This window comes from Mastigoproctus giganteus, chromosome 11, assembly GCF_048544385.1.
Source record: "Mastigoproctus giganteus isolate SK-2022 chromosome 11, ASM4854438v1, whole genome shotgun sequence".
In the NCBI taxonomy this organism is placed as follows: domain Eukaryota; kingdom Metazoa; phylum Arthropoda; class Arachnida; order Uropygi; family Thelyphonidae; genus Mastigoproctus; species Mastigoproctus giganteus.
In genome coordinates this window covers 1,554,117-1,581,508 of record NC_143585.1, presented here as the reverse complement: position 1 = coordinate 1,581,508, position 27,392 = coordinate 1,554,117, and the positions used below count along the sequence as shown (strand labels likewise).

At 40.9% G+C, this 27,392-nt stretch overlaps 1 protein-coding gene across 1 annotated transcript in view; it reads left to right on the top strand.

Annotated features, from left to right (window-relative positions):
- LOC150077639 (elongation factor 1-alpha-like) overlaps positions 1 to 27,392 on the top strand; it is a 139,348-nt gene that overhangs the window by 77,030 nt on the left and 34,926 nt on the right. Inside the window, exon 4 of the mRNA XM_090384786.1 lies at positions 21,982 to 22,149. Within this exon, the coding sequence (XP_090240912.1) occupies positions 21,982 to 22,149 (168 nt within the window). The remainder of the gene's footprint in view (positions 1 to 21,981; positions 22,150 to 27,392) is intronic.

Sequence of the window (27,392 nt, the reverse complement as noted above, 5' to 3'; positions counted from 1 at the left end):
CATGGTCTGCTCCAGGTTCATTTTCTGCCTGCACCAAAGCTCTCAAAAATTGTAAAGCTGTTATTAATCAGTTCAGACTAGATTTTGAACAGGTTGAGAATAGAAACTTGCTTCTTGTTCAAATGTTAGTTGAGCATTCTGTCTCTAGCCAAAGCTGTTGGTTGCAAATTTGTCCATTTTTACTCCCACCTCTTTTACTCCCACAGTATCTATTTTCACCTCTGCTAAGATAAAACCAATCTATTATCTTACTTTTCTTTTAACTGTTGTATTGATGACCTTGTTCAACTCTCTCTTACCATTCCCTGTACACTCCTTTCAATGCCTGCTGCAGTTTTCTGTTGAAACAGGCGCCTCCATAGCCAGGTGGGAAGGAGCAGCAGTGCGTAGCACACACTTCTTGATTAGACCGGGGTTCGAGCCCGTCACCACCAAATACGGAGGATGCGGAAAGGTCAGGGAATGACCACCGCATATCCTGGAGCAATATGGCCTTAGTTGCTAATGCTCCTAAAAACCAAATAACAAACAACAAACAAACAAACATTCTGTTGAAACCTTGTCAGAAGAATTTTGAATGGTCTTGATTCTAAGAAGGCACGATGCGCTGATGGTGTTTTTTCACTTGTTTTCGAAACCTGTGCTCCACAGCTTACCTCTATTTTTTGTCACCTTTTTAAACTTTCTTATTCCACTGGTGTTTTTCGTTCTGCTTGAAAATTTGCTCATATCCAGCTAGTTCCTAAAAAGGTAACAACTCCCTCTCATCCAATTATTGTGCCATTGCATTTACTCCTACTCTTTCTAAAGTAATGAAGAAATCCATTAACTGCCAACTCCTAAACTATCTAGAAACTTTCCATCTGATCAGTGATCGGCAATATGGATTCCATCATTATCAATGGACTGAAGATATATTATTAATTTTGGCTTATTTTACCATCTATGGATAAATTCAATGAAAAGGTTTGGTGAAATTTAAGTAGTTGCTCTTGACATTTCAAAGGCTTTTGATAATGTTTGATATAAAGGTCTTCTAAATAAGCTTCCATCTAATAGTTTGCCAACTGTTGTTTTCTTGTCTTTCAATGCTTACTGCAGGCCATGGTAGATGGCTCTCTCTCATCTGATTTCTCCATTAATGCTGGTATTCCTCAAAATTCAGTTCTTTCTCCCACTCTTTTCCTCTTTTATATTAATGACCTTCCATTGACTGGAAATCTTATCCATAGTTCTGCTGATAATAGCACATTATATACCAACTTCCATTTTTAAGTAACCTTGCCATACAAACAGCCTCAACATCTCAAATATCTGCTATCAATTCCTTAAATGCTGATCTGAAGGTAATTCACTGTTGGGGCAAAGCTAATTTAGTTAATTTCAATCCTTCTAAAACTAAGTCCTGTCTTACATCTGCAAGTTGCAGCATCTGGAGGCTAGGCACCTGTGAGGTGATCTGATTGAGGTATATAAGGGCTTGGGCAGGCTCAATACTGATGGGATTCTTCTGCTTACTCAGATTACAAATCTGAGGGAGCATAGATTCAAACTGAGGAAAGACAGTTTTAGAATATATATGTGCAGAAGTTTTCCTTTGGCCAGTGGGTATTTGATTGCTGGGATTCGTCTTGTTGTGGAAGTTGACAGCCTTAAATGTTTGGCTTCTTGATTCCATTCAGAAGAGGGCAGTTAGGTTAATTAATGATTCATCTCTAACAGAGTCTCTCCACTCGCTGTCTCATAGACGTACTGTTTCTGCTGCATGCCTCTTCTACAGATACTTCCATGGGCACTATTCTTCTGAATTGGCTTCTATAATTCCCGCTCTCTCTTTCAAAATAGTCCGAACACGTGCTGCCACCAGCCAACATCCATTTACTGTCCAACTTCAAACTCACAGAACCAACTTTTCATCTTCCTCGTTTATTCATTCAGCTGCCGTTTTTTGGAAAAACCTTCCTTCATATGTATTTACTGAAAATTACAGTTTACAAAAGTTCAAGTCTAATGTCAACAAATATCTTCTTTCGTCTTCTCAACTGCCAACCCGAGCACGGTACTAAGTACTATAGGTTCTAAAACCTCTCGTGTTTGGGGTTTACATAAAAAATAATAATAATAAAATAAAAATAAAAATTTAAGGCTGAACTAGGCAAACATTTGGAGTAACTGGAATGGTGAAATGGGAATTTTTTTGGCTGATGCCTGATGCTGTATAGGCTTGCTTTCTTGCATCATATGCCTAAAGGGTACAGCTCTAAAGCGGTTGATCTGATTGAGGTATATAAGGGCTTGAGCAGGCTCAATATTGATGGGATTCTTCTGCTTACTCAGATTACAAAACTGAGGGGGCATAGATTCAAACTGAGGAAAGGCAGTTTTAGAATATATGTGCAGACGTTTTCCTTTGGCCAGTGGGTATTTGATTGCTGGAACAGACTGGTGTTTGCAGGCTGGCCGCTAGTTAGTACACTGGAATGAACCTATTGGTAACTCTTTAGGAGGCTTCCAGTCAGCTAGTGTTATAATCTTGCTACATCTGCTCTGCCAGATAGTGACTGGAGGAAGTCCGAGTAGTGTGTATACGGGGAGGGGGGGGGGCATTGTCGAGGCCACATTATGTCGATGATCTGGGTATATTCTTACCATGTGGAGTTTATTAGTGGAGTCCCTCAGGGTTCAATGTTGGGTCCACTGTTGTTGTTTTCTGTATTTATAGATAATATTGATGATGGTATATCAGGCTTAATGTCCAAGTTTGCAAACGATACAAAGGTTGGCAGGGTTGTTAATGACACTAATGACAGTACACTACTGCAACAGGATCTAGAAAAGTACATTACATTGACAAATGTAAAGCATTAGCATTAGTTAGCATTAGTAGAGGCATATGATGCAAGAAAGCAAGCTTATTCAGCATCAGCCAAAAAAAAAAACACACACCACTCCCATTTCACCCCTCCGTTCGTTCGAAATACCTGTCCAGTTGAGCTTTAAATTTGTTTAGGCTATCAACTTCAACAACAAGTGATGGAAGTCGGTTCCACCAACCAACCACCCGCTGGCCAAAGGCAAATTTCCGCACATCTATCCGACATCCGTCCTTCCTCAATTTGAATTTATGCCCTCTGAGCTGATTATTCTGAGCAAGGTGAAGAATCCCATTGGCATTGAGCATGCTCAAACCATTCAAAGCCTTATACACCTCTATCAGATCACCTCTCCGGTGCCTAGTCTCCAGACTCTGTAATTTGCAAAACTTAAGCCTTTCTTCGTAAGAGCAACCCTTTGTTCCATTCACTAATCTTGTTGCCCTTCTCTGTACCCGTTCCAGCAGCTCCACATCCTTCCTGAAATGAGGCCTCCAGACCTGTATATAGTACTCAAGATGTGGCCTAACCATTGCCTTATACAAGGGAATAATCACCTCCTTATCCCTGCTAGAAAAATTCCTCTTTATCATAGACAAGACACCATGAGCTACTCTTGCAGCTCGTCTGCACTGCTCAGAGAACTTCATATCTGCCTGCACAATTATCCCCAGGTCCTTTTCATTCTCCACCACTGTCAGTGTAGTACCGCAGAGTTGATACGTTGCTCTGGGGTTACTGTTTCCCATATGTAGTACTTTACATTTGTCAATGTTAAACTTCATTTGCCACCTCTCAGCCCATCTGTTCAACCTTTCCAGATCCTGTTGCAGCAGCATAGCGTCAGTAGTGTCCTTAACAACCCTGCCAACCTTTGTATCATCTGCAAACTTGGACATTAAACTTGATATCCCATCATCAATATCATTCATAAACACCGAAAACAACAACGGACCCAACACTGAACCCTGAGGTTGTTATTTGTTATGTTGTTGTTATTTGGTGTTTTAGGAGCATTAGCAACTAAGGCCATATTGCTCCGAGATATGCGGTGGTCATTCCCTGACCTTTCCGCATCTTCCGTATTTGGTGGTGACGGGCTCGAACCCCGGTCTAATCAAGAAACGTGTGCTACGCACTGCTGCTCCTTCCCACCTGGCTACGGAGGCGCCTGAACCCTGAGGAACTCCACTAATAACATTAGTCCACGTTGAGCAGTGTCCATTGATTACTGTCTTCTGCCACTCAACCATCCCCTTATCCATAGCAGCAATTTGCCTCCAATGCCACACTGCTCCAATTTGTGCAGCAATCTTCCATGTGCAACAGTATCAAAAGCCTTTCTAAGATCCAAATATATAATATCAAAGTTATTCCCTGCATCCAGTTCTTTTGTGACTACATCATAGTATCCAATCAAATTGGTCAGGCAAGACCTGCCCTTAACAAAACCATGCTGCGTCTGAGCTATAACTGAATTCTTGTCTAGATGATCCTGCAGTGCTTCTTTAACCAGTGCCTCCATTAATTTACCTGGAACAGAAGTTAAACTAACAGGTCTATAATTACTTGTGTCAGCCTTTGATCCTCCTTTGTGAATTGGGGTTACATTTGCACATCTCCAGTCTATAGGTACCTCTCCTGAGTCCAAAGAAGCTCTCACAATTATGGCTAGGGGCTTGCTTACTTCCTTTGCTGCCTCCTTTAATATAACTGGATAGATCCCATCCACCCCAGGTGCCTTTTTTATGTTTATCCTCAACAATCTCTCCTCCACTTTCCTCTCAGTTATTACAAAATCATCCAGCTCACTGCCAATGTTTACTTTACCTACATCATTCTCCTTCCCGAATAACTCCTCATGCGTGAATGTAGATGCAAAATACTCGTTTAAATTGTTAGCCACCTGAGCAGGATCCTCAACTGTTGAACCATCAATATCCAGTGGACCAATCTGATTCATCCCTTTCCTTCTTGAGTTTAAATATGTAAAGAACTCTTTTCTGTTTTTCTTTGCATCCTTTGCCAAGGATTTTTCGTAGTCTGCCTTTGCCTGCCTAATCTCCTTTGTGACTTGGTTACAGACCAACTTATATCTATCATAGGCTTCCATGTCACCCATCAATTTGTATGTATCCCATGCATTTTTCCTCTCTGCCACATGTCTCATTAGTTCATCTGACAACCATTTAGGCCTAAACCTTGAACAATATTTCTTAGTTGGTATGTAAAGCCTGGTAGCCTCCAAGATTAGTTCCTTGAATGCCTCCCATTTTAAGTTTGCTGTTGGTAACATCATCAGTTGGTCCCACTGTATAGAATTTAAATACTGTCTCAGACCATCATAGTCGCCTTTACGAAAACAAAAACCCTTCCATTTACCTCTGATGGTAGTTACCTCCTTGAGTAAATCCCACTTCAACACACTGTGATCACTGCCACCTAGTGGTTCATTTACCTGCAGATTCTTAATGCATGAAGAATCATTACTGATAATCAGATCAAGAGTATTGCTCCCTCTTGTTGCCTCACGAACATGCTGATGTAGAAAACAAAAGTACTACATATGGGGAGCAGTAAACCCAGAGGAACGTATCAACTCTGTGGTACCACACTGACAGTGGTGGTAGAGAATGAAAAGTACCTGGGGGTAATTGTGCAGACAGATATGAAGTTCTCTGAGCAGTGCAGACGGGCTGCAAGAGTAGCTCATGGTGTCTTGTCAATGATATACAGGAATTTTTCTAGCAGAGATAAGGATATGATTATTCCCTTGTATAAGGCAATGGTCAGGCCACACCTTGAGGTTCAATTGGACAGGTATTTCGAACGAACGGAGGATTGAAATGGGAGTGGGTTTTTTTTTTTTTTTTGGCTGATGCTGCATTAGCTTGCTTTCTTGCATCATATGCCTCTACTGTTTGTTGTTTGGTTTTTAGGAGCTTTAGCAACTAAGGCCATATTGCTCCGCGGATATGCGGTGGTCATTCCCTGACCTTTTCGCATCCTTCGTATTTGGTGGTCACGGGCTTGAAAACCAGTCTAATCAAGAAGCGCGTGCTATGCACTGCTGCTCCTGCCCACCTGGCTACGGAGGCGTCCATGCCTCTACTAATGCTAATACTCTCTGGATTAAAATCTCTCTACCTCATTCTGTCAGATTCATCTGTTGTCTCTACCGTTCTCCCAGCTCCACTAATCACTTGGAGCCCTTCGACTTCCTCTCTTTGCAACTTGACTTTCTCCAGGCCAACTTTTCTAACAGTGAGGTAATTTTCCTTGGTGATTTTAATGTTCACAACTCCAGCAGGTTTCCATTTCCTAGTTACACCTACCCAGCTGGTCGAGATGCTGAGGCTTTTGCAATTACTGATGACCTTGCACAGATTAATAATACCGGACAATCCTAACTATACAGACAAAACACTTGATCTTTTTCTCACAAACAACCCTTCTAAATACATGGTCAAAGTGAGTGGTCCCTTAGGCACCTCAGATCAAAACTTGGTGATAGTTTCTTTTCCAATGGAGCCTTTATCTCATGGCTATTCTCATATTGTTTTGCATTACAAGAATGCAAAATGGGATGACCTGCGAGATTTCTTTTCTTCTTTTCCTTGGTCGGATTACTGTTTCGAAACTTCGGATGTCAACGTTTGCTCAGATTGTGTGAGTGAAATTATTCTTGTAGGAATGGAATCCTTTATTCCACACTCCACTTTAAAATCTCGTCCTTTAACTAAACCTTGGTTTTCCAATCAATCTGTTAAGGGTGTTCAAGAGAAGAACATTGCATATCGTAGTTGGCTTGTTTCATTTTCTGCCTACACCAAGGCTTGCAACAATTTCAAAGCGGTTATTAATCAGTCTAAACTAGATTTTGAACAGGCCCATCTCTGCTCCCACCTCTGTCAAAAACAGATGGTTCTGTTGTCACTTCAGCCAAGTATAAAGCTAACCTGGTAGCATCCCATTTTTCTTCCAACTCATGTGTTAATGATCTTGGGAAAACACCTCCCACTATTCCCAATATGCTCCATTCAATGCCTCCTGTGGTCTTCCGTCAAAAGGATTTCAGAAGGATTTTGACGAATCTTGATGCTAAGAAAGCTCCAGGTCCCAATGGTATTTCTACAATTGTTCTCAAAACCTGTGTTCCTGAACTTACTCTTATTCTTTGCCGCCTTCTTTCACTTTCTTATTCTAAAGATGTTTTTCCTTCTGCTTGGAAATTTGCTCATATCCAGCGAGTTCCTAAAAAGGGTGACAAATCCTTCAGATCCAATTATCGTCCCATTGCAATTACTTCTATTCTTTCTAAATTAATGGAGAAATCAATTAACCGCAACACTTAAACTACCTAGAAACCTTCCGTCTAATCAACAATCACCAGTATGGATTCTGTCAGTGTCGATCCACTGTGATATTCTAGCTTGTTTCCCATTTATGTACAAATTCAATGTAAAAGTTTGGTGAAACACAAGCAGTTGCTCTTGACATCTCAAAGGCTTTCAATCGTGTTTGGCATAAAGGTCTTCTAAACAAGCTTCCATCTTAAGGGCACAAAAGGTGATATAGTTGTACACATTGGCACTAATGATATTAAGAGTAGGAGACCGGCGGAATTACTTAGCAAGTACAGGTCACTGTTGAAAAAAAGCCGTGAATTAGGGTTGAATTTGAAAGTGAATGCAATTCTGCCCAGACACGATAGGAGGGAGTATATGATGAGAGCCTTGTCGATCAATTCGGCCCTGGAGGGATTGTGCAAGGCTCAAGGGGTAGAATTTTTTTCAGCCTGGACTGTATTTGTTAACAGGAGAGATTGCTTCTACAGGGATGGGATACACTTAAATAGAAAGGGTGCAAGAATTTTTGCTGATGCTGTCGAGCAGTGTTAGGTGGGTCGGAAAACTGCTAGTTGGGGGGGATACAAGGACTAATAGATTAACAGTAGCCACTGGCAGAAGTGGAAGTGATTCTTGCACTGCTTCTATTGAAATGAGCAGAAGCCTGAAAATCAAGATGCAGGATATTTCAGAGACTGCTGGGAGTCATTGCGGTACAAGTAAACACATGGGTTGTGTTAGGGTAGCTAAGAATAGAAACAGGTGCATGTATACCTGCGTGTACACCAATGCTAGGAGTTTGGTAAATAAATTTGATGAATTTGAGGTATTGCTCAAAACATCAAAGGCAGATATTGTTGGGATATCAGAGACGTGGTGTCACACAGATATAAGTAATGCGGAACTGGAATTTGGGGAATACAATGTGTATAGAAAGGATAGACAGGACAGGAGGGGAGGAGGGGTTATGCTATTAGTTAAGAAACACAAAGTCCAAGGAAGTGAAGCCAGTTGACATCGATGGACAGGGCAGTGTCGAGTCAGTTTGGTGTGACATAAGCATAAGGAAATCAAAATTGAGAGTAGGAGTGTGCTATAGGCCTAATGACTCTGATGAGTATAATAAGATATTGTACAGGGAAATAGAGTGGGCCAGTAAATCAGAGAGTCTTATAATGGGGGATTTTAATTTCCCAGATATTGACTGGAATTTGTGGGTTGGTAACTTGCACACTAGCAAGGCTTTTGTGGATTTATTGGATGATTGTTTTCTACATCAGCATGTTCGTGAGGCAACAAGAGGGAGCAATACTCTTGATCTGATTATCAGTAGTGATTCTTCATGCATTAAGAATCTGCAGATAAATGAACCACTAGGTGGCAGTGATCACAGTGCGTTGAAGTGGGATTTACTCAAGGAGGTAACTACCATCAGAGGTAAAGGGAAGGGTTTTTGTTTTCGTAAAGGCGACTATGATGGTCTGAGACAGTATTTAAATTCTATACAGTGGGACCAAGTGATGATGTTACCAACAGCAAACTCAAAATGGGAAGCATTCAAGGAACTAATCTTGGAGGCTACCAGGCTTTACATACCAACTAAGAAATATTTTTCAAGGTTTAGGCCTAAATGGTTGTGAGATGAACTAATGAGACATGTGGCAGAGAAGAAAAATGCATGGGATACATACAAATTAATGGGTGACGTGGAAGCCTATGATAGATATAAGTTGGTCTGTAACCAAGTCACAAAGGAGATTAGGCAGGAAAAGGCAGACTACGAAAACTCCTTGGCAAAGGATGCAAAGAAAAACAGAAAAGAGTTCTTTACATATTTAAACTCAAGAAGGAAAGGGAAGAATCAGATTGGTCCACTGGATATTGATGGTTCAACAGTTGAGGATCCTGCTCAGGTGGCTAACAATCTAAACGAGTATTTTGCATCTACATTCACGCATGAGGAGTTATTCCTGAAGGAGAATGATGTAGGTAAAGTGAACATTGGCAGTGAGCTGGATTATTTTGTAATAACTGAGAGGAAATTGGAGGAGAGATTGTTGAGGATAAACATAAAAAAGGCATCTGGGGTGGATGGGATCTATCCAGTTATATTAAAAGAGGCAGCAAAGGAAGTAAGCAATCATCTAGATAAGAATTCAGTTATAGCTCAGACGCAGCATGGTGTTGTTAAGGGCAGGTCTTGCCTGACCAATTTGATTGGATACTATGATGTAGTCACAGAAGAACTGGTTGCAGGGAATAACTTTGATGTTATATATTTGGATCTTAGAAAGGCTTTTGATACTGTTGCACATGGAAGACTGCTGCACAAATTGGAGCAGTGTGGCATTGGAGGCAAATTGCTGCTATGGATAAGGGGATGGTTGAGTGGCAGAAGACAGAAAGTGGTAATCAATGGACACTGCTCAACGTGGACTAATGTTATTAGTGGAGTTCCTCAGGGTTCACTGTTGGGTCCGTTGTTGTTTTCGGTGTTTATGAATGATATTGATGATGGGATATCAAGTTTAATGTCCAAGTTTGCAGATGATACAAAGGTTGGCAGGGTTGTTAAGGACACTACTGACGCTATGCTGCTGCAACAGGATCTGGAAAGGTTGAACAGATGGGCTGAGAGGTGGCAAATGAAGTTTAACATTGACAAATGTAAAGTACTACATATGGGAAACAGTAACCCCAGAGCAACATATCAACTCTGTGGTACTACACTGACAGTGGTGGAGAATGAAAACTACCTGGGGGTAATTGTGCAGGCAGATATGAAGTTCTCTGAGCAGTGCAGACGAGCTGCAAGAGTAGCTCATGGTGTCTTGTCAATGATATACAGGAATTTTTCTAGTAGGGATAAGGAGGTGATTATTCCCTTGTATAAGGCAATGGTTAGGCCACATCTTGACTACTGTATACAGGTCTGGAGGCCTCATTTCAAGAAGGATGTAGAGCTGCTGGAACGGGTACAGAGAAGGGCAGCAAGATTAGTGAATGGAACAAAGGGGTGCTCTTATGAAGAAAGGCATAAGTTTTGCAAATTACAGTGTCTGGAGACTAGGCACCAGCGAGGTGATCTGATAGAGGTGTATAAGGCTTTGAATGGTTTGAGCATGCTTAATGCCAATGGGATTCTTCTTCATGCTCAGAATAATCACCTGAGAGGGCATAAATTCAAATTGAGGAAGGACGGATGTCGGATAGATGTGCGGAAATTTGCCTTTGGCCAGCGGGTGGTTGGTTTGTGGAACCGACTTCCATCACTTGTTGTTGAAGTTGATAGCCTAAACAAATTTCAAGCTCAACTGGACAGGTATTTCGAACGAATGGAGGGGTGAAATGGGAGTGGTGTGTGTTTTTTTTTTTTTTTTTGACCGATGCTGTATAAGGTTGCTTTCTTGCATCATATGCCTCTACTAATGCTAATGCTAATCTTTTGGTTTGCTAACTGTTTTTTGTAATTGGTAATCCAATTTTCTCTCTGATCACTCACTGAGGGTGATGGTAGGTAGCTTTCTGTCCTCTGATTTCACCACTAATGTTTTGTGTCCCCCAAGGTTCAGTTTTTTTCTCCACTCTTTTCCCCTTATATACTAATGACCTTCTTCCATTGACTGGAAATCCTATCCATAATTTTGCAGATGATAGCATATTGCATTCCACTTTCCATTTTGAGAAACCTTGCCCTGCTCACTCAGCTTCAACTTCTTGAATATCCACTACCAATTCCTTCTCAAGACCCTGGGGTGAATGGGATCTATCCAGTTATATTAAAGGAGGCAGGAAAGGAAATAAGCAAACTTTAGCCATAATTAGGAGAGCATCCTTGGAAAAATAGAAGCCCATGGACTGAAGATTTGCAAATGTATCTCCAATTTGGCAGTTTCTTTTGGCCGTTGATCATGCTTGCCATGCAATTTTTAGCTTTTGAATTATCGATTTTTAATAGTGAAAATAACGCAATTAATCTCTGAAGTTTGTTATCAATTCTGAAATTTGTTATCAAAAAAAGACGAATAGATTAACAGTAGCCACTGGCAGAGGTGAAAGAGATTCTTGCACTGCTTCTATTGGAATGAGCAGAAGCCTGAAAAACAAGATGCACGATATTTCAGAGACTGCCGGGAGTCATTGCGGTACAAGTAAACACATGGGTTGTGTTAGGGTAGCTAAGAATAGAAATAGGTGCATGTATACTTGCGTGTACACCAATGCTAGGAGTTTAGTAAATAAATTTGATGAATTTGAGGTACATCGAAGGCAGATATTGTTGGGATATCCGAGACTTGGTGTCACACAGATATAAGGAATGCAGAACTGGAATTTGGGGAGTACAACGTCTATAGAAAGGATAGACTGGATAGGAAAGGAGGAGGGGTTATGCTATTAGTTAAGAAATACATAAAATCCAAGGAAGTGAAGCCAGTGGACATCGCTGGACAGTGCAGTGTCGAGTCAGTTTGGTGTGACATAAGCATTGGGAGATCAAAATTTCGAGTAGGAGTGTGCTATAGGCCTAATGACTCTGATGAGTATAATAAGAAACTGTACAGGGAAATAGAGTGGGCCAGTAAATCAGAGTCTTATAATGGGAGATTTTAATTTCCCAGATATTGACTGGAATTTGTGGGTTGGTCACTCGCACACTAGCAAGGCTTTTGTGGATTTATTGGATGATTGTTTTCTACATCAGCATGTTCGGGAGGCAACTAGAGGGAGGAATACTCTTGATTTGATTATCAGCAGTGATTCTTCATGCATTAAGAATCTGCAGATAAATGAACCACTAGGTGGTAGTGATCACAGTGTGCTGAAGTGGTATTTACTCAGAGGTAACTACCATTAGGGGCAAAGGAAAGGGTTATTTCTTTCGTAAAGGCGACTATGATGGACTGAGACAGTATTTAAATTCTATGCAGGGGACCAACTGATGATGTTACCAACAGCAAATGCAAAATGGGAAGCATTCAAAGAACTTATCTTGGAAGCTACTAGGCTTAACATACCAACTAAGAAATATTTTCAAGGTTTAGGCCTAAATGGATGTCAGATGAACTGATGAGGCATATGGCAGAGAAGAAACATGCATGGGATACATACAAATTAACACATGACACAGAAGCCTATGATAGATACAAGTTGATCTGTAATCAAGTTACAAAGGAGGTTAGGCAGGCGAAGGCAGATTACGAGAAATCTTTGGCAAGGGATGCAAAGAAAAACAGCAAAGAGTTCTTTACTTATGTAAACTCTATAAGGAAGGGGATGAATCAGATTGGTCCACTGGATATTGATGGTTCAACAGTTGATGATCCTGCTCAGGTAGCTAACAAACTAAATGAATATTTTGCATCCACATTCACACATGAGGAGTTATTTAGTGAGGGAAAAGCCAGAGGTGTATTCAACTCTAGCAGTAAGCTAGAGAATCTTGTAATAACTGAGAGTAAAGTGGAGGAGAAATTGTTGAAGATAAACACAAGGAAGGCACCCGGGGTGGATGGATCTATCCAGTTATATTAAAGGAGGCAGCAAAGGAAGTAAGCAAACCCTTAGCCATAATTATGAGAGCTTCCTTGGACTCAGGGGAGGTACCCACAGACTGCAGATGTGCAAATGTGACCCCAATTCACAAAGGAGGATCAAAGGCTGACACAAGTAATTATAGACCTGTGAGTTTAACTTCTGTTCCAGGAAAATTAATGGAGGCACTAGTTAAAGAAGCACTGCAGGATCATTTAGATAAGACTTCAGTTATAGCTCGGACACAGCATGGTTTTGTTAAGGGGAAGTCTTGCCTGACCAATTTGATTGGATACTATGATGCAGTCACAAAGGAACTGGATGCAGGGAATAACTTTGATATTATATACTTGGATTTTACAAAGGCTTTTGATACTGTTGCACATGGAAGACTGCTGCACAAATTGGAGCAGTGTGACATTGGAGGCAAATTGCTGCTGTGGATAAAGGGGTGGCTGAGGGGGAGAAGACAGAGAGTGGTAATCAATGGACACTGCTCGTCGTGGACTAATGTTATTAGTGGAGTCCCTCAGGGCTCAGTGTTGGGTCCATTATTGTTTTCTGTATTTATAAATGATATTGATGATGGTATATCAAGCTTAATGTCGAAGTTTGCAGACGATACAAAGGTAGGCAGGGTTGTCAAGGACACTACTGACACTATGCTGCTGCAACAGGATCTGGAAAGGTTGAGCAGATGGGCTGAGAGGTGGCAAATGAAGTTTAACATTGACAAATGTAAAGTACTACACATGGGAAACAGCAACCCCAGAGCAACGTATCAACTCTGTGGTACTACACTGACAGTGGTAGAGAATGAAAGGGACTTCGGGGTGGTTGTGCAGGCAGATATGAAGTTCTCTGAGCAGTGCAGACGGGCTGCAAGAGTAGCTCATGGAGTATTGTCAATGATATACAGGAATTTTTCCAGCAGGGATAAGGAGGTGATTATTCCATTGTAAAAGGCGATGGTCAGGCCACACCTAGAGTACTGTATACAGGTCTGGAGACCTCATTTCAAGAAGGATGTAGAGCTGCTGGAACGAGTACAGAGAAGGGCAACAAGATTAGTGAATGGAACAAAGGGGTGCTCTTACGAAGAAAGGCTTAAGTTTTGCAAATTACAGTGTCTGGAGACTAGGCACCAGCGAGGTGATCTGATAGAGGTGTATAAAGCCTTGAATGGTTTGAGCATGCTCAATGCTGATGGGATTCTTCCTCTCGCTCAGAATAATCAACTGAGAGGGCATAAATTCAAATTGAGGAAAGACAGTTGTAGGATAGACGTGTGGAAATTTGCCTTTAGCCAGCGAGTGGTTGGTTGGTGGAACAGACTTCCATCCCTTGTCGTGGAAGTTGATAGCCTAAATAAGTTTAAGGCTCAGCTGGACAGGTATTTTGAACGAACAGAGGGGTGAAGTGGAAGTGGTTTTTTTTTTTTTTTTTTTTTTTGGCTGATGCTGCATAAGCTTGCTTTCTTGCATCAAACTAATGCTAATGCTAATTTGAGGAGTTTCATCAGTGGAGTCACTTGGTGAGTTTGTTTTAGTTTATTCTCGGTTGTATAGCGAGTACTGAGATGTTATTTTTCCGTCAGTATTTTTAATGGTCAGGTCACCATGCAGCTATTAACATAGCTTTGGGGAGAGCAGCACTTGAATTTTGCCTTGCTGTCACACCCATTCCTCTGCTACTTTGATATGGGAAAGTAGTTCCCACTAAAAACTCCTTGGGCACTTAACATGCTCCGACCATCCATTTTGCTTTCAGGCTGCATTTTTATAAAATGTTCTACAGCCTACCATAGACTTAACATGGAAAATAGTTCTTTATAAAATGTCAGAACCACTAAGATGCATACCACCACCACCGTCGTGTTGAGTACCCTCAATAACCCTCGTAGGAAGTAGTCTGCTGACTTGCGACATTTCTTTGCTTCCACTACTGTTGATTCCCACATGACAAGTGGGAATAGCTTGAAATACAGCCAGCTTTGCTGTGTAGGCCCTAATTTACATAGAATCTTCAGTCAGGTGTTATTCCTCAGGACTTGTGACCTCATTAAAGAGGAACTATTTATACTTGCTTTTCCTATGAGCCATGTGATTTTCTGGATGCCATCGAACATGGATGAAACTGAGGTGGAAGCGCTAGATAAGCACACTGATCAGGAATCTACTGCCAACCCCAAACAAATGACCTTCCAAACTCCCGACAATGACCTTGGCAATGACGAGACAAGGCTAGACCCAGCCTACAAAAAGAGAACCAAAAAACAAATTGTCCCAAAAACAGACAGGGAAACAAGAGGCAACTGTGAGCCTAAAGACTCGCAACAGGCTTTAAGCTCACAAGCTGATACTGATGAGGGAAAAAAAAACCAGAGATGACTCCTCCATTGGATCCTACTATGCCTGAAGGGCCCGTCCTGGACAAAATGCACATACTGTGCACGTAACTAGAAAGCCTCATGGTTAAATCTAATAACAGAATAACCACTGGACTCCTTGGAGAGATTATAACCGTTTGGAGAAAAATGGAAACGATACTGGTTTCCACGCACCTGGAGCAAGAGAATGCCACATCAAAACTCGAAGCCCTTCTTGAAGTTAGGGCAAAACAAATTCCACAGTGCACGCCATCTTTTGAAGATGTTCTGAGGAATGGTACCCCATGTGTACCAAACCTTTCTAAGGCCCACAACTCAGTATGCCTCCAAGAACATCTGAATCTCAAGTGGTTTTAATTAAGCCAGTGGAGGAAGCGCAAATGGATACTAGTGAGGCCGTCAAAGAGACCATGAAAAGGAACCTCAAACAACAAATGAAAACAGTCAGGGTTAAGAGCATCAGAAAGACTAGACACCCAGGAATAATAATAGAGACCAATACTAGGGAGGAGGCACAATCCATCCTTAATAATAAAGACATAACAAGTTTGGACTGAGGGCTGAGGCCCCTAAGAAGGAAGGGCCCTCAATAGTTATAAATGACAAAGGCCAAAACATCACACCAAAGGCAATAAAAGAAGAAATTCTAAACAAGAACCCGAGTCACTTCATTGTTCACCTGAGTACCTGGCAAACTTTAAGCTAAAGATATAAATCCCAGGTACAAAACCAAAACAAAAGCTCCATTTCCATTTTTTCATTTATTTATAAACACAATTTTATGTACATTCTCATGATATATATACAATTTATATACAAGATTATATACAAGATTATATACAGTTTTATACACATTATCATATATATATCCATTCTATATAATATCAAGGTACTGTTTGTGTTCTTATATCGGGGTGGCTCCTAAGCATTAGCCCATCTCCACCTTTGTACTCTGTTATGGTGCAGAAACTCTGCATAATGGGCCTGAAAAAGTGTAAGTGTATGTGTGTTGTTTTGTTTGTGTCAGGCCACTTTTGTGTCAACACACAGCTGCCCATGTGTTGGCTGCGCCCTGGTGCAGCCAACACAAGAGCAGCTGGTGCTCATCCCTAGCACTGGGCCTGGGTCAACTGTCATCCTGTATCGGTGTAATTAAAACTGAAAATCTCGCACCTGCCAGAGGTAGGGCAATACTGGCGGGTGCAACAAAAGCTCCAGCCAGTGTCAACTGGGTTATTGAATTATCTACCTGAACATGGAAAATACTTTAACCGCAGGACAGAATCTTTATCGGGTGAGGCAGCCACAGGTTCAAAGAACACATTGCAATACCAAAATGTTTTTAGTGAATACGACTTACATTCAACCAATGGGAATCCACATGTGGACACTGGGCCCAAAAAGGGCACAACTTTAAGGACTGCCCTTCAAAGGACCAGCCCCCCACCTGCACAAATTGTAAAGCAGTAAAGGCTCCATATCAACACTCAATAAGGGATAGCCAGTGCCCCATACATCAAAAGGCAAAGAGTTTCTGCCAATCCTGGATCAATTATTGCCCAATTGCAGAATACAGCCCAGAGGTAAAAATTAATTCAACTCAGTGCACAGCGTGCCAGGGTGGTCATGGACCAACTGAAACTGAAGATGGAGGAGCATTGGGTGGACAACGCCATATTGCAAGAACCCTACGTGCATGCGGGTTAGGATCCAGGGCTACCCCTTGTCGTACAAAAAGTACAAGGCACAACAGACAAACCTTAGACAGCAATTATTGTAAGAAACCCAGACTTTTCAGTCACCAAAATTACACAGCTCTGTACTGCCATTAGTACCTATGCCCAAATTATAACTTCATTGGGAACAATATTTGTCCTCTCCCTATACAGTTACCCTGGCAAAAACATTTAAATGTGGTAGCAATTTAAAAAAAAAAAAAAGAGTCCAGTTTCATCAGCATTGAAAATGTCATTGTGGTTATGTCAGCAAAACATTTTTTCAGTGATTTTCCTTCCATTCCTTTGTAGCGTTAATGTCCACAACTGCACTTTTTTTGAAAGACAGGCCAACGACCAGTCTTAAATTTCTGGAACAATCCATCTGAACTTTATATAATGAGATCCTTGTCGATCAATTTGGCCCTGGAATAGATTGTGTAAGGCTCAAGGGGTAGAATTTTTTTTATCTTGGTCTGTGCTTGTTGACAGGAAAGACTGCTTCTACAAGGATGGGGTACACTTATATAGAAAAGGTGCAAGAATATTTGCTGGTGCTATCGAGGCATGTTAGGTGTGTTGGAAAACTGCTAGCTTGGCTGGATACACAGACTAAAAGGTTAAGAGTGGCTGCAGGCAGAGGTAAAACGGATTCTTGTAATGCTTCTATTAGAATGAACAGCAGCCTGAAAGAAAGGCAATGGAGATTTCCGGCATTGCTGTACTTGCATCCACACCAATACTAGGAGTGTAGTTAATAAAATTGATGAATTTCAAGTGCTGATCAAGGCATAAAAGGTGCATATTATTGTTGGAATATCAGAGACATGGTTTCACTTATATATAAGGGATGCAGAATCGGAATTTGGCGAGTACAATGTGTACAAGAAGGACAGACTACAGGAGGGGAGGAGGGGTTATGCTGTTAGTTAAGACACACATAAAATCTAAGGAAGTGCATCCAATTGATGTTGGTGGACAATGCAATATTGAGTCTGTGTGGTGTGAAATAAGCACTGGGAAAGAATGAGAATAGGTATGTGTTATAGGTATAATGAATATGATGAGTATAATGAGCAATTGTGCAGAAAAGTAGATTGGGCCAGTAAATCAGAATGTCTTTTAATGGGGGAGTTTAACTTTCCAGATATTGACTGGAACTTATGGGTTGGTCACTTGCACACTGGCAAGACTTTTGTGGATTTATCGGATGACTATTTTCTACAGCAACGTGTTTGTTTGTTATTTGGTTTTTAGGAGCATTATCAACTAAGGCCGTATTGCTCTGGGAATATGCGGTGGTCATTCCCTGATCTTCCCACATCCTCCGTATTTGGTGGTGACGGGCTCGAACCCCAGTCTAATCAAGAAGTGTGTGCTACACACTGCTGCTCCTTCCCACCTGGATACGGAGGCGCCTTACAGCAACATGTTCAAGATGTAACCAGAGGAAGTAATACTCTTGATCTTATTATCAGCAGTGATTATTCATGCATTAAGAATTTGCAGATAAAGGAACCACTGGTGAGAGTGATCACAATATACCGATGTGAGAATTACTTAATGATGTAACTACTATCAAGGCTCAAGGGAAGGGCTTTTGCTTTCGTAAAGGTGACTACTGGGGTCTCAGATAGTTTTTAAATTCTGTACAGTGGGATATACTGACGATGTTGCCAACGTTGAATTCTAAATGGGAAGCCTTCAGGGACTTAATTTTGGAGGCTACTAGGCTTTTCATTCCAACTAAGAAATACTGTTCAGGGTTCAGGCCTAAATGGATGTCAGATGAATTAATGAGGCTCGTGGCAGAGAAGAAAAATGTATCGGGTACATATAAAGTGTCAGGTGACACAGAAGCCTATGGCAGATATAAGCTAGTCTGTAATCAAGTCACAATGCAGGTTAGGCAGGTGAAAGCAGATTACCAGAATTTTTTGGCAATGTATGCAAAGAAAAACAGCATACAGTTCTTTACTTATGTAAACTCTAGAAGGAAGGGGATGAATCGGATTGGACCACTTAACATAGATGGGTTGACTATTGATGATCATGCTCGGGTAGCTGATAAACTGAATGAATATTTTGCATCTACATTCACACATCAGGAGTTATTCAAAGAGGGGAGTGCCAGACGTTTAACAAACTTTTTTTTTACAGGGAGCTAAGTGATTTTGTAATAACTGAGAGCAAAGTGGAGGAGAAATTATTGAAGTTAAACATAACGAAGCCAACTGGGGTGGACTTGATCTATCTAGTTATATTAAAGGAGGCAGCATAGGAAGTAAGCAAACTGTTAGCCATAATTATGAGAGCTTCCTTGGCTCAGGTGAGGTCCTCATGGACTGGTGGTGTGCAAATGTATCACCAATTCACAAAGGGCGATTCAAAAGGTGACACAACTAACTATAGACCTGTTAGTTTAACTTGTGTTCCTGGGAAAATAATTGAATCACTGGTTAAAGAAGCATTGCAGGATCATCTAGACAAGACTTGCAGTAATAGTTAAGACCCAGCATGGGTTTATTAAGGGAGGTCTTGTCTGACCAATTTTATTGGATACTATGGTGTGGTCACAAAGGAACTGAATGCCAAAAATAATTTTGATATCATAAACTTGGAATTCACAAAAGCCTTTGATACCATTGCACATGGAAGACTGCTGTACAAATTGGAGAGGTATGGCAATAAGAGTAAGTTGCTACAATGGATAAAGGGATAGTTGAGTGGCAGACGACAGAGAGTGGTAATCAGTGGACTGCTCTTTGTGGAGAAATGTTATTAGTGGAGTTCCCCAGGGTTTAGTGTTGGGCCCATGTTGTTTTGTATATTTATCAATGATATGTGACAATGTGGCAAATGTGACCCCAATTCACAAAGGAGGATCAAAGGCTGACACAAGTAATTATAGACCTGTGAGCTTAACTTCTGTTCCAGGAAAATTAATGGAGGCACTGGTTAAAGAAGCACTGCAGGATCATTTAGACAAGACTTTAGTTATAGCTCAGACACAGCATGGTTTTGTTAAGGGGAAGTCTTGCCTGACCAACTTGATTGGATACTATGATGCAGTTACAAAAGAACTGGATGCAGGGAATAACTTTGATATTATATACTTGGATCTTAGAAAGGCTTTTGATACTGTTGCACATGGAAGACTGCTACACAAATTGGAGCAGTGTGACATTGGAGGCAAATTGCTGCTATTGATAAAGGGGTGGTTGAGGGGGAGAAGACAGAGAGTGGTAATCAATGGACACTGCTCATCGTGGACTAATGTTATTAGTGGAGTCCCTCAGGGCTCAGTGTTGGGTCCATTATTGTTTTCTGTATTTATAAATGATATTGATGATGGTATATCAAGCTTAATGTCCAAGTTTGCAGACGATACAAAGGTTGGCAGGGTTGTCAAGGACAGTACTGACACTAAGCTGCTGCAACAGGATCTGGAAAGGTTGAGCAGATGGGCTGAGAGGTGGCAAATGAAGTTTAACATTGACAAATGTAAAGTACTATACATGGGAAACAGCAACCCCAGAGCAACGTATCAACTCTGTGGTACTACACTGACAGTGGTAGAGAATGAAAGGGACTTGGGGGTGGTTGTGCAGGCAGATATGAAGTTCTCTGAGCAGTGCAGACGGGCTGCAAGAGTAGCTCATGGAGTATTGTCAATGATATACAGGAATTTTTCCAGCAGGGATAAGGAGGTGATTATTCCATTGTATAAGGCAATGGTCAGGCCACACCTAGAGTACTGTATACAGGTCTGGAGGCCTCATTTCAAGAAGGATGTAGAGCTGCTGGAACGAGTACAGAGAAGGGCAACAAGATTAGTGAATGGAACAAAGGGGTGCTCTTACGATGAAAGACTTAAGTTTTGCAAATTACAGTGTCTGGAGACTAGGCACCAGCGAGGTGATCTGATAGAGGTGTATAAAGCCTTGAATGGTTTAAGCATGCTCAATGCTGATGGGATTCTTCCTCTAGCTCAGAAAAATCACCTGAGAGGGCATAAATTCAAATTGAGGAAAGACAGATGTAGGATAGACGTGCGGAAATTTGCCTTTAGCCAGCGGGTGGTTGGTTGGTGGAACAGACTTCCATCCCTTGTGGTGGAGGTTGATAGCCTAAATAAGTTTAAGGCTCAGCTGGACAGATTTTTTGAACGAACAGAGGGGTGAAGTGGAAGTGGGGTTTTTTTTTTTTGGCTGATGCTGCATAAGCTTGCTTTCTTGCATCAAATGCCTCTACTAATGCTAATGCTAATGCTAAAGTTGGTAGCCTAAATAAATTTAAGGCTGAGCTGGACAGGCATTTGTAGCGAATGGAGGGGTGAAATGGGAGTGTTTTTTTTTTTTTTTTTTTGACTGATGCTACATAAGCTTGCTTTCTTGCATTGTATGCCTCTACTAATGCTAATACTAACTTTTAAATTGTTCAATATATTTATTTGATGCAGAAACGATTCAACCTTAGCTTTTAAAATACTGTCATCTATGGGAATGTTTTTGTATGGCTTACACATCATCATTATTATTCTTTTGTCTGTATAGGAACTGCAGTGGGAATTTGTTGTATTTGTTACATGGATTAGTATTTTCTATTTGTAAATTGTGTGTAGCCAGTTCCAAAACATAATCCGTTTTCTCTTTAGCAAATGTGATTCACCCTTCCCCCTTTGTTATATAGGTTGCACAGTGTATATTATCTTTTTTCCATATTGTCATTCAGCAGTTTGTTATACGAAAGTAAGTAGAAAGGTTTTCATATATTATTATGACCATGGTTTTATGCTGTTTCTTATTATACCGCCTATTAATTTACATAAAGAGTGACTATTACTCTGGTGTGAATTTTTAGGAACACTGGCTTGGGAGGGTTACATTCAGAACACTATGGTATTTGTTACATATTCTGATATGTTACACATTTTAGAAAATGTAAGAGAAGAAGTAAGCATTTCATTGGTTGATTCTTTTTGGAATTATGCTATTGCCAATGGCTTTTATCTTAGTGCATCAGAATAAGTAAGGAAGAATATTAAGTATTTGATAATTATTTAATTAAAATGATAGCAGACATTCATTGATTACTTATTTTGGAATGTAATTTTGTTTTAGGCTGATTGTGCAGTCTTGATTGTAGCTGCAGGAACTGGTGAATTTGAAGCAGGAATTTCAAAGAATGGTCAAACTCGTGAACATGCCCTGTTGGCTTATACACTGGGAGTGAAGCAGATGATTGTTGGCGTGAATAAGATGGATACTACTGAACCACCTTTCAGTGAGGTTTGTGGATTCGTAAATTAAAATTTTTAATTTAAAATAAATAATTTAAAATGGCAGTCATGCTGAATTTTTATGAAAATAAATATCTTCAGTGAATAGTATGACTTGATTAGACTGGGGTTCGAGCCTGTCACCCCTGAATACGGAAGATGTGGAAAGGTCAGGGAATGACCACCACATATCCCGGAGCAATATGGCCTTAGTTGCTAATGCCCCTAAAAACAAAAAACAACAACAAAAAAAAAACAACAGCATAGTATGAGGACTGGTCTGTTACGAAAGTAATGCCTCCTAATTTTTTGCGTTCAGATGTGGTGCTGTAGATCATTCACATGTCTGGATGGTCACCAGTTTGACCTTACTGAGTGGCACTATGATCGGTCTCATGAGTGCAGCACATGGATAGTTCAAAATGGACCCCTGCTGTGGCCCAATGTTGCCTGCTTTCAGCCCTGTGGAGGCTGACCAGGTACCCAGTATTTTAGAATTTTATTACTCTGTCAGGCCCTGCCACCTAGTTTCCTGAGATTTCAGTGGCTAGGGCCTATGTTAAAAAAAAAAAAAAAAAAAAAAAAAACACAATTTTCAGGGACAAGATACTGATGGATTTAAAGGCCGAAAGTGGTAGTGGACATTTTAATTTGGGCAGTTAAATTTTTGATTGTGTGGGGCATACGCTGTGAGGTTTAGACAGAGTAGGGGGAGACTGGGGGGGAAAGGCAGAAATATGGGGCCAATTGGGGAGGAACCCCAACAAGGTCAGCGGGGCAAGCCCATGCCCCACCAGAGGGTAGAATAGGAGGGGACAGGAATCTGTCCCCTGCCAAGGAGAGAAGGTACTCTGCAAGAGAGCAGGGTATATATCGCCAAGATGACACATAGGCAGCAGAGCTGTGTTTGTTGAGTGAGGTCACTTCCGTGGTAAAGTTGCAGCAGGGACAAAGTCCCATCCCATAGGTCGGTTGGGTCCTGTTAGGTGGGTCAGTCCCAATGGTGTCTTGTCACAGCCAGTAGTTTGTCTCCTTCTGAGGTTTCTCGGGTATGTCTTGTGGGGCAGGCAGCAGGATCAATCGGATTCTGCAACTGCCGTCTGTACAGTAAATTTGATTTCTCAATTTCTGAATGTGATCTGGGTTCTTCTTGCAAAGAGGTCCTGATAGAATCTGGTGAACTTTAGATACTCATCCTTTGAATCCAAGAGATGATGTTCTTGTCGTTGTGGTCTGTACCTCAGTCATGTTATGAAGATTCCGTGCAGGTCTTCATTCGTGGGGCACTGGTACATAAGGTGCTCCCAGTTTTCCCCATTTCCGCAAGTACAGTTTGGATCCTCGAGCAGTCCAAGCATGGCAAGCCTATCATTAAAGGGCCCATGGCCCATCAACAGGAAGGTTGAGCAGAGGCCTGGTTGAGCTGAAACCAGGCAGTTGATTTCGGATAGGTTCTTTCTATGAGGAGGATGAATTTTCTCTTGATCTCACTCTTAAGGGAGGTTGACCATCTGGTCTGCCACGTTTGCTTAAGATGCACCTGTAGTCCTGTTTTTTCTTGTTTTTCTCCATTCGTTACTTCTGTTGTGCAAAAGAATTATGTAATACTTCATGCCCCTTCATTATGTAATACTTCATGCCACATCTGATAATTTCGAGATCCAGTGGTAGAACCCCCGCCAGGACCTGGAGTCCCTCCGTGCTGACAGTGTTACAGGCATGCATTTATTTTAGAAATATATATCCTTTAATTGGTGACTATCGTCATTTTGTGATATAAAATAGCAGCAGCATATGTAATTATAGGGATAAAAGTGGCTTTGTAATAAAGGGCCAATGTCTGTTTATTTAGTCCCCAATCTCGTTGTGTGAAACTGGTGACCGTGGCTGCATAATTCCTGATTTCCTTCTGAGTTGCGTAAGATGCAGTTTGAATGAGAAGTGTGAATCAGAAATGATGCCAAGATATCTCATTTGAGTGGCGAAATTTTTTGTAGCTCCATATATTTTTATCTGGGGTGGTCTTCTTGGATCAAGGGTTCCCTTGAGGAGTATGGATGTAGTTTTGGTTGGTGATATGACAAGATAATTCTCTTCTGCCCGTTTCTGCAGGGTGGTAATGGCTCGATTTGCTGAGATTTCCAGCTGGGCTCTGAAATCAGCCGCCACTGTTAATATAACGTTATTGCCGACTGCCTGTGACTTGACGTCCCTTAGGTCAGTGTGTAGGAAGATACTTTAAGAGTGAGGAAAGTGATATTGTTGTCAAGCCCTGAAGCAGCCGGCCAGTAACATCAGTGACAACAGAAGAGCTGGATCGATGCACTGATCAAAGAGGACTGGCACATAACAACATGCGAATTATACAATGCAGTAGGTATAGGGAAACCTATGATAACCATCATAAAGGAACCAGGCAACTAGGTTTGCACCTGGTGGGTCCTGAAAATGCTGATACATGAACACAAAGAATCCTGGAAATTCATCTGTATGGAACCTCTCCAGCGCTGTGAGAGTGAAGGCAAGGTTTTTCTTTTAGCCATAGATGCAGGTGACAAAGCCTGGGTCCACCATTATGACCCTGAAATGAAGAGACAGTCAATGGAGTGGCACCATCAAAATTCACCAAGCGAGAAGAAGTTCAAAAGACAGCTTTCTTTCAGTAAAGTCATGGCGACAGTGTTTTGGGACAAAGATGGGGTCTTGCTTGTGGACTTCTTGAAGCGTGACATCACAATCAACTCAGGTCGACATGTGAAAATGTTGAAAAAGTTGAAAGCCTGCATCCGCAGAGTTCAACAGGACAAAAACCTTAATGAGGTTCTCTGTGACAATGCGAGATCCCACACCAGTCTGCACACGATGGAGGCCATTGCAAAACAGGTGCACTGTTCTATCTCACCCCTCTCATAGTTCAGATCTTGCACCTTCTGACTATCACCTTTTTGGCTGTACTCAGTGAAGGATGCACTCTGTGGAACCCATTTTGCAGACAAAGACCAGCTCAAGCACAGTGTTCGCAAAACCCTCCAGAGCAAAAGTAAGGACTTTTACAGAATTGGGATACAGAGCCTGACTCTGTATAAGATGCTGGAAGTGCAAAGAAATTGATGATCACTTTGTGGAAAAATAACAGTGTGTTTATAATAATGATTGAGGAAATTGATGTAAAAGGCATAGTTGTAGGAATTAAATTTTTTGAGAAAAAAAATAGGAGGCATTGCTTTCATACTACTCCTAATATTCTGTACAGATATTAAGTATTTATTTTAAAAAGTGAAAGTTAAGTTTGCAAAATCCCAATCTATTTAGTATTAGTAATGGCCGCATGGTGCAAGAAAGCCTATGGCTTAAACTCTGTACCAACCAGAAAAAAAAAAAAAAAAAAAAAAACCCTAAATAAAACAGTGATAAAAAAAAAAACAAACTAATAATTAATAAAAGAAAAGGAAATTAAACCTATCATCCTATGTGTTTCCCTCACCCGAAGGTACTATCCAGGTGACCTTTGAATTTCCCCAAACTGTCAGCCTCTACCACCCATGTAGGCAACTTATTCCAGTAATTTATAACCTCCTGGCTAAAATAAAACTTCCTGCAGTCCAATCTAAACATCTGCCCCTGTAACTTGAATTTATGTCCCCTAGTTCTAGCATCATTTATAATCTTGAAAATTTTGTCCTCATCCATTTTATTGATGCCTCTCAGAGCCTTAAACACCTCAGTCAAATCTCCTCTAAGGTGTCTAGTTTCTAAACTCTGCAACCCACATATTCGAAGCCTTTCTTCATTAGGACACCCTTTTGCCGATCTCACCAGGGGAGTTACCTGTCTTTGCACCCTTTCAAGAAGCTCGATGTCTTTCTTTAGGTGCAGTCTCCATACTTGAATACAGTATTCCAAGTGTGGTCTAACAAAAGCCTTATATAATGGGATTATCATGTCCCTATCTCTACTTGCAAAAGTTCGATAGATCATAGATAGGATACCATGGGCCTTCCTTGCAACCTGTTTACAATGCTCAGAGAATTTCATGTCTGACTGTATCGTAACACCCAAGTCCCTTTCCTCCAGTACTGGATTTAGTTGAACTCCACCAAGTGAATAAGTTATTTTTGAATTACTGTTTCCCAGGTGTAATACCTTACACTTTGTTGGATTAAAGCGTAGCTGCCATTTTTCTCCATTCCTGACGTCTATCTAGTTCTCTCTGAAGAAGCTCAGCTTGACAGTGATCATTAACTATTCTACTAATTTTAACATCATCTGCAAATTTAGACATCATGCCCTCTATCCCTTCATCAATGTTGTTTATGAAAATTAAAAACAACAGTGGTCCTAATACTGATCCTTGGGGAACCCCACTTCTTACATCAACCCAATCTGAGAAATAGCCATTTATCACAACCCTCTGCCTCTTGCCCTGAAGCCATCCTGATATCCATCTAAGGATTTTCCCACTGATTCCAACCTGTTCCAGCTTATAAAGCAACCGCTCATGTGGGACTGAGTCAAAAGGTTTGCTGAAATCTAAATAAACAATGTCGAAATTATTCCCTAAATCCAGCTCATGAGTGACCCTTTCAAAATAGTGAACCAGATTTGTGAAACATGATTTTCCCTTTACAAAATCATGCTGAGTATCCTTGAGAATTTCAGTTCTACCCAAGTGATCCTGAATTCCACCCTTGATCATTGCCTCCATGATTTTCTCTACCATTGAAGTCAGATTGACAAGTCGATAATTTCCCACTTAACTCTTAGAAATGCCCCCAGAGTCTAGTGATGCTCGCATAATTAGTTCAATGCACTCACTTGCTGCCTCCCTTAAGATTATAGGTTCTTGCAAAATTTCAATATCATTAATGACATATTTTTCAACTTTGCTCCCACAATTTCCCATTGCCACAAAAGGTTTTCTTCTGTAAACATCGATGCAAAATAACTGTTGAGTTCATCTGCAAAGGCAGCTGGTGTAGTTAATACTATTCGGTTTCCCTTTCATAAAGGTCTGATCTGGTTTGTCCTGCTCTTCTTAGCATTTATTATGTGAAGAGTTCCTTATCCCACCCTCTTTGCTCTGTTTGCTAGCGATTTCTAATAAACTGCCTTTGGCTGTTGAACCTTTTCTGTGGCTTTATTACAGATCATCTTGTAGCTGTTATAGGCTTCAGTACTTTTTATTGCTCTGTAACTTTTCCATGCCACCTTTTTCTGATCAAGTAATGTGGCAACTTGACTATTCATCCAACT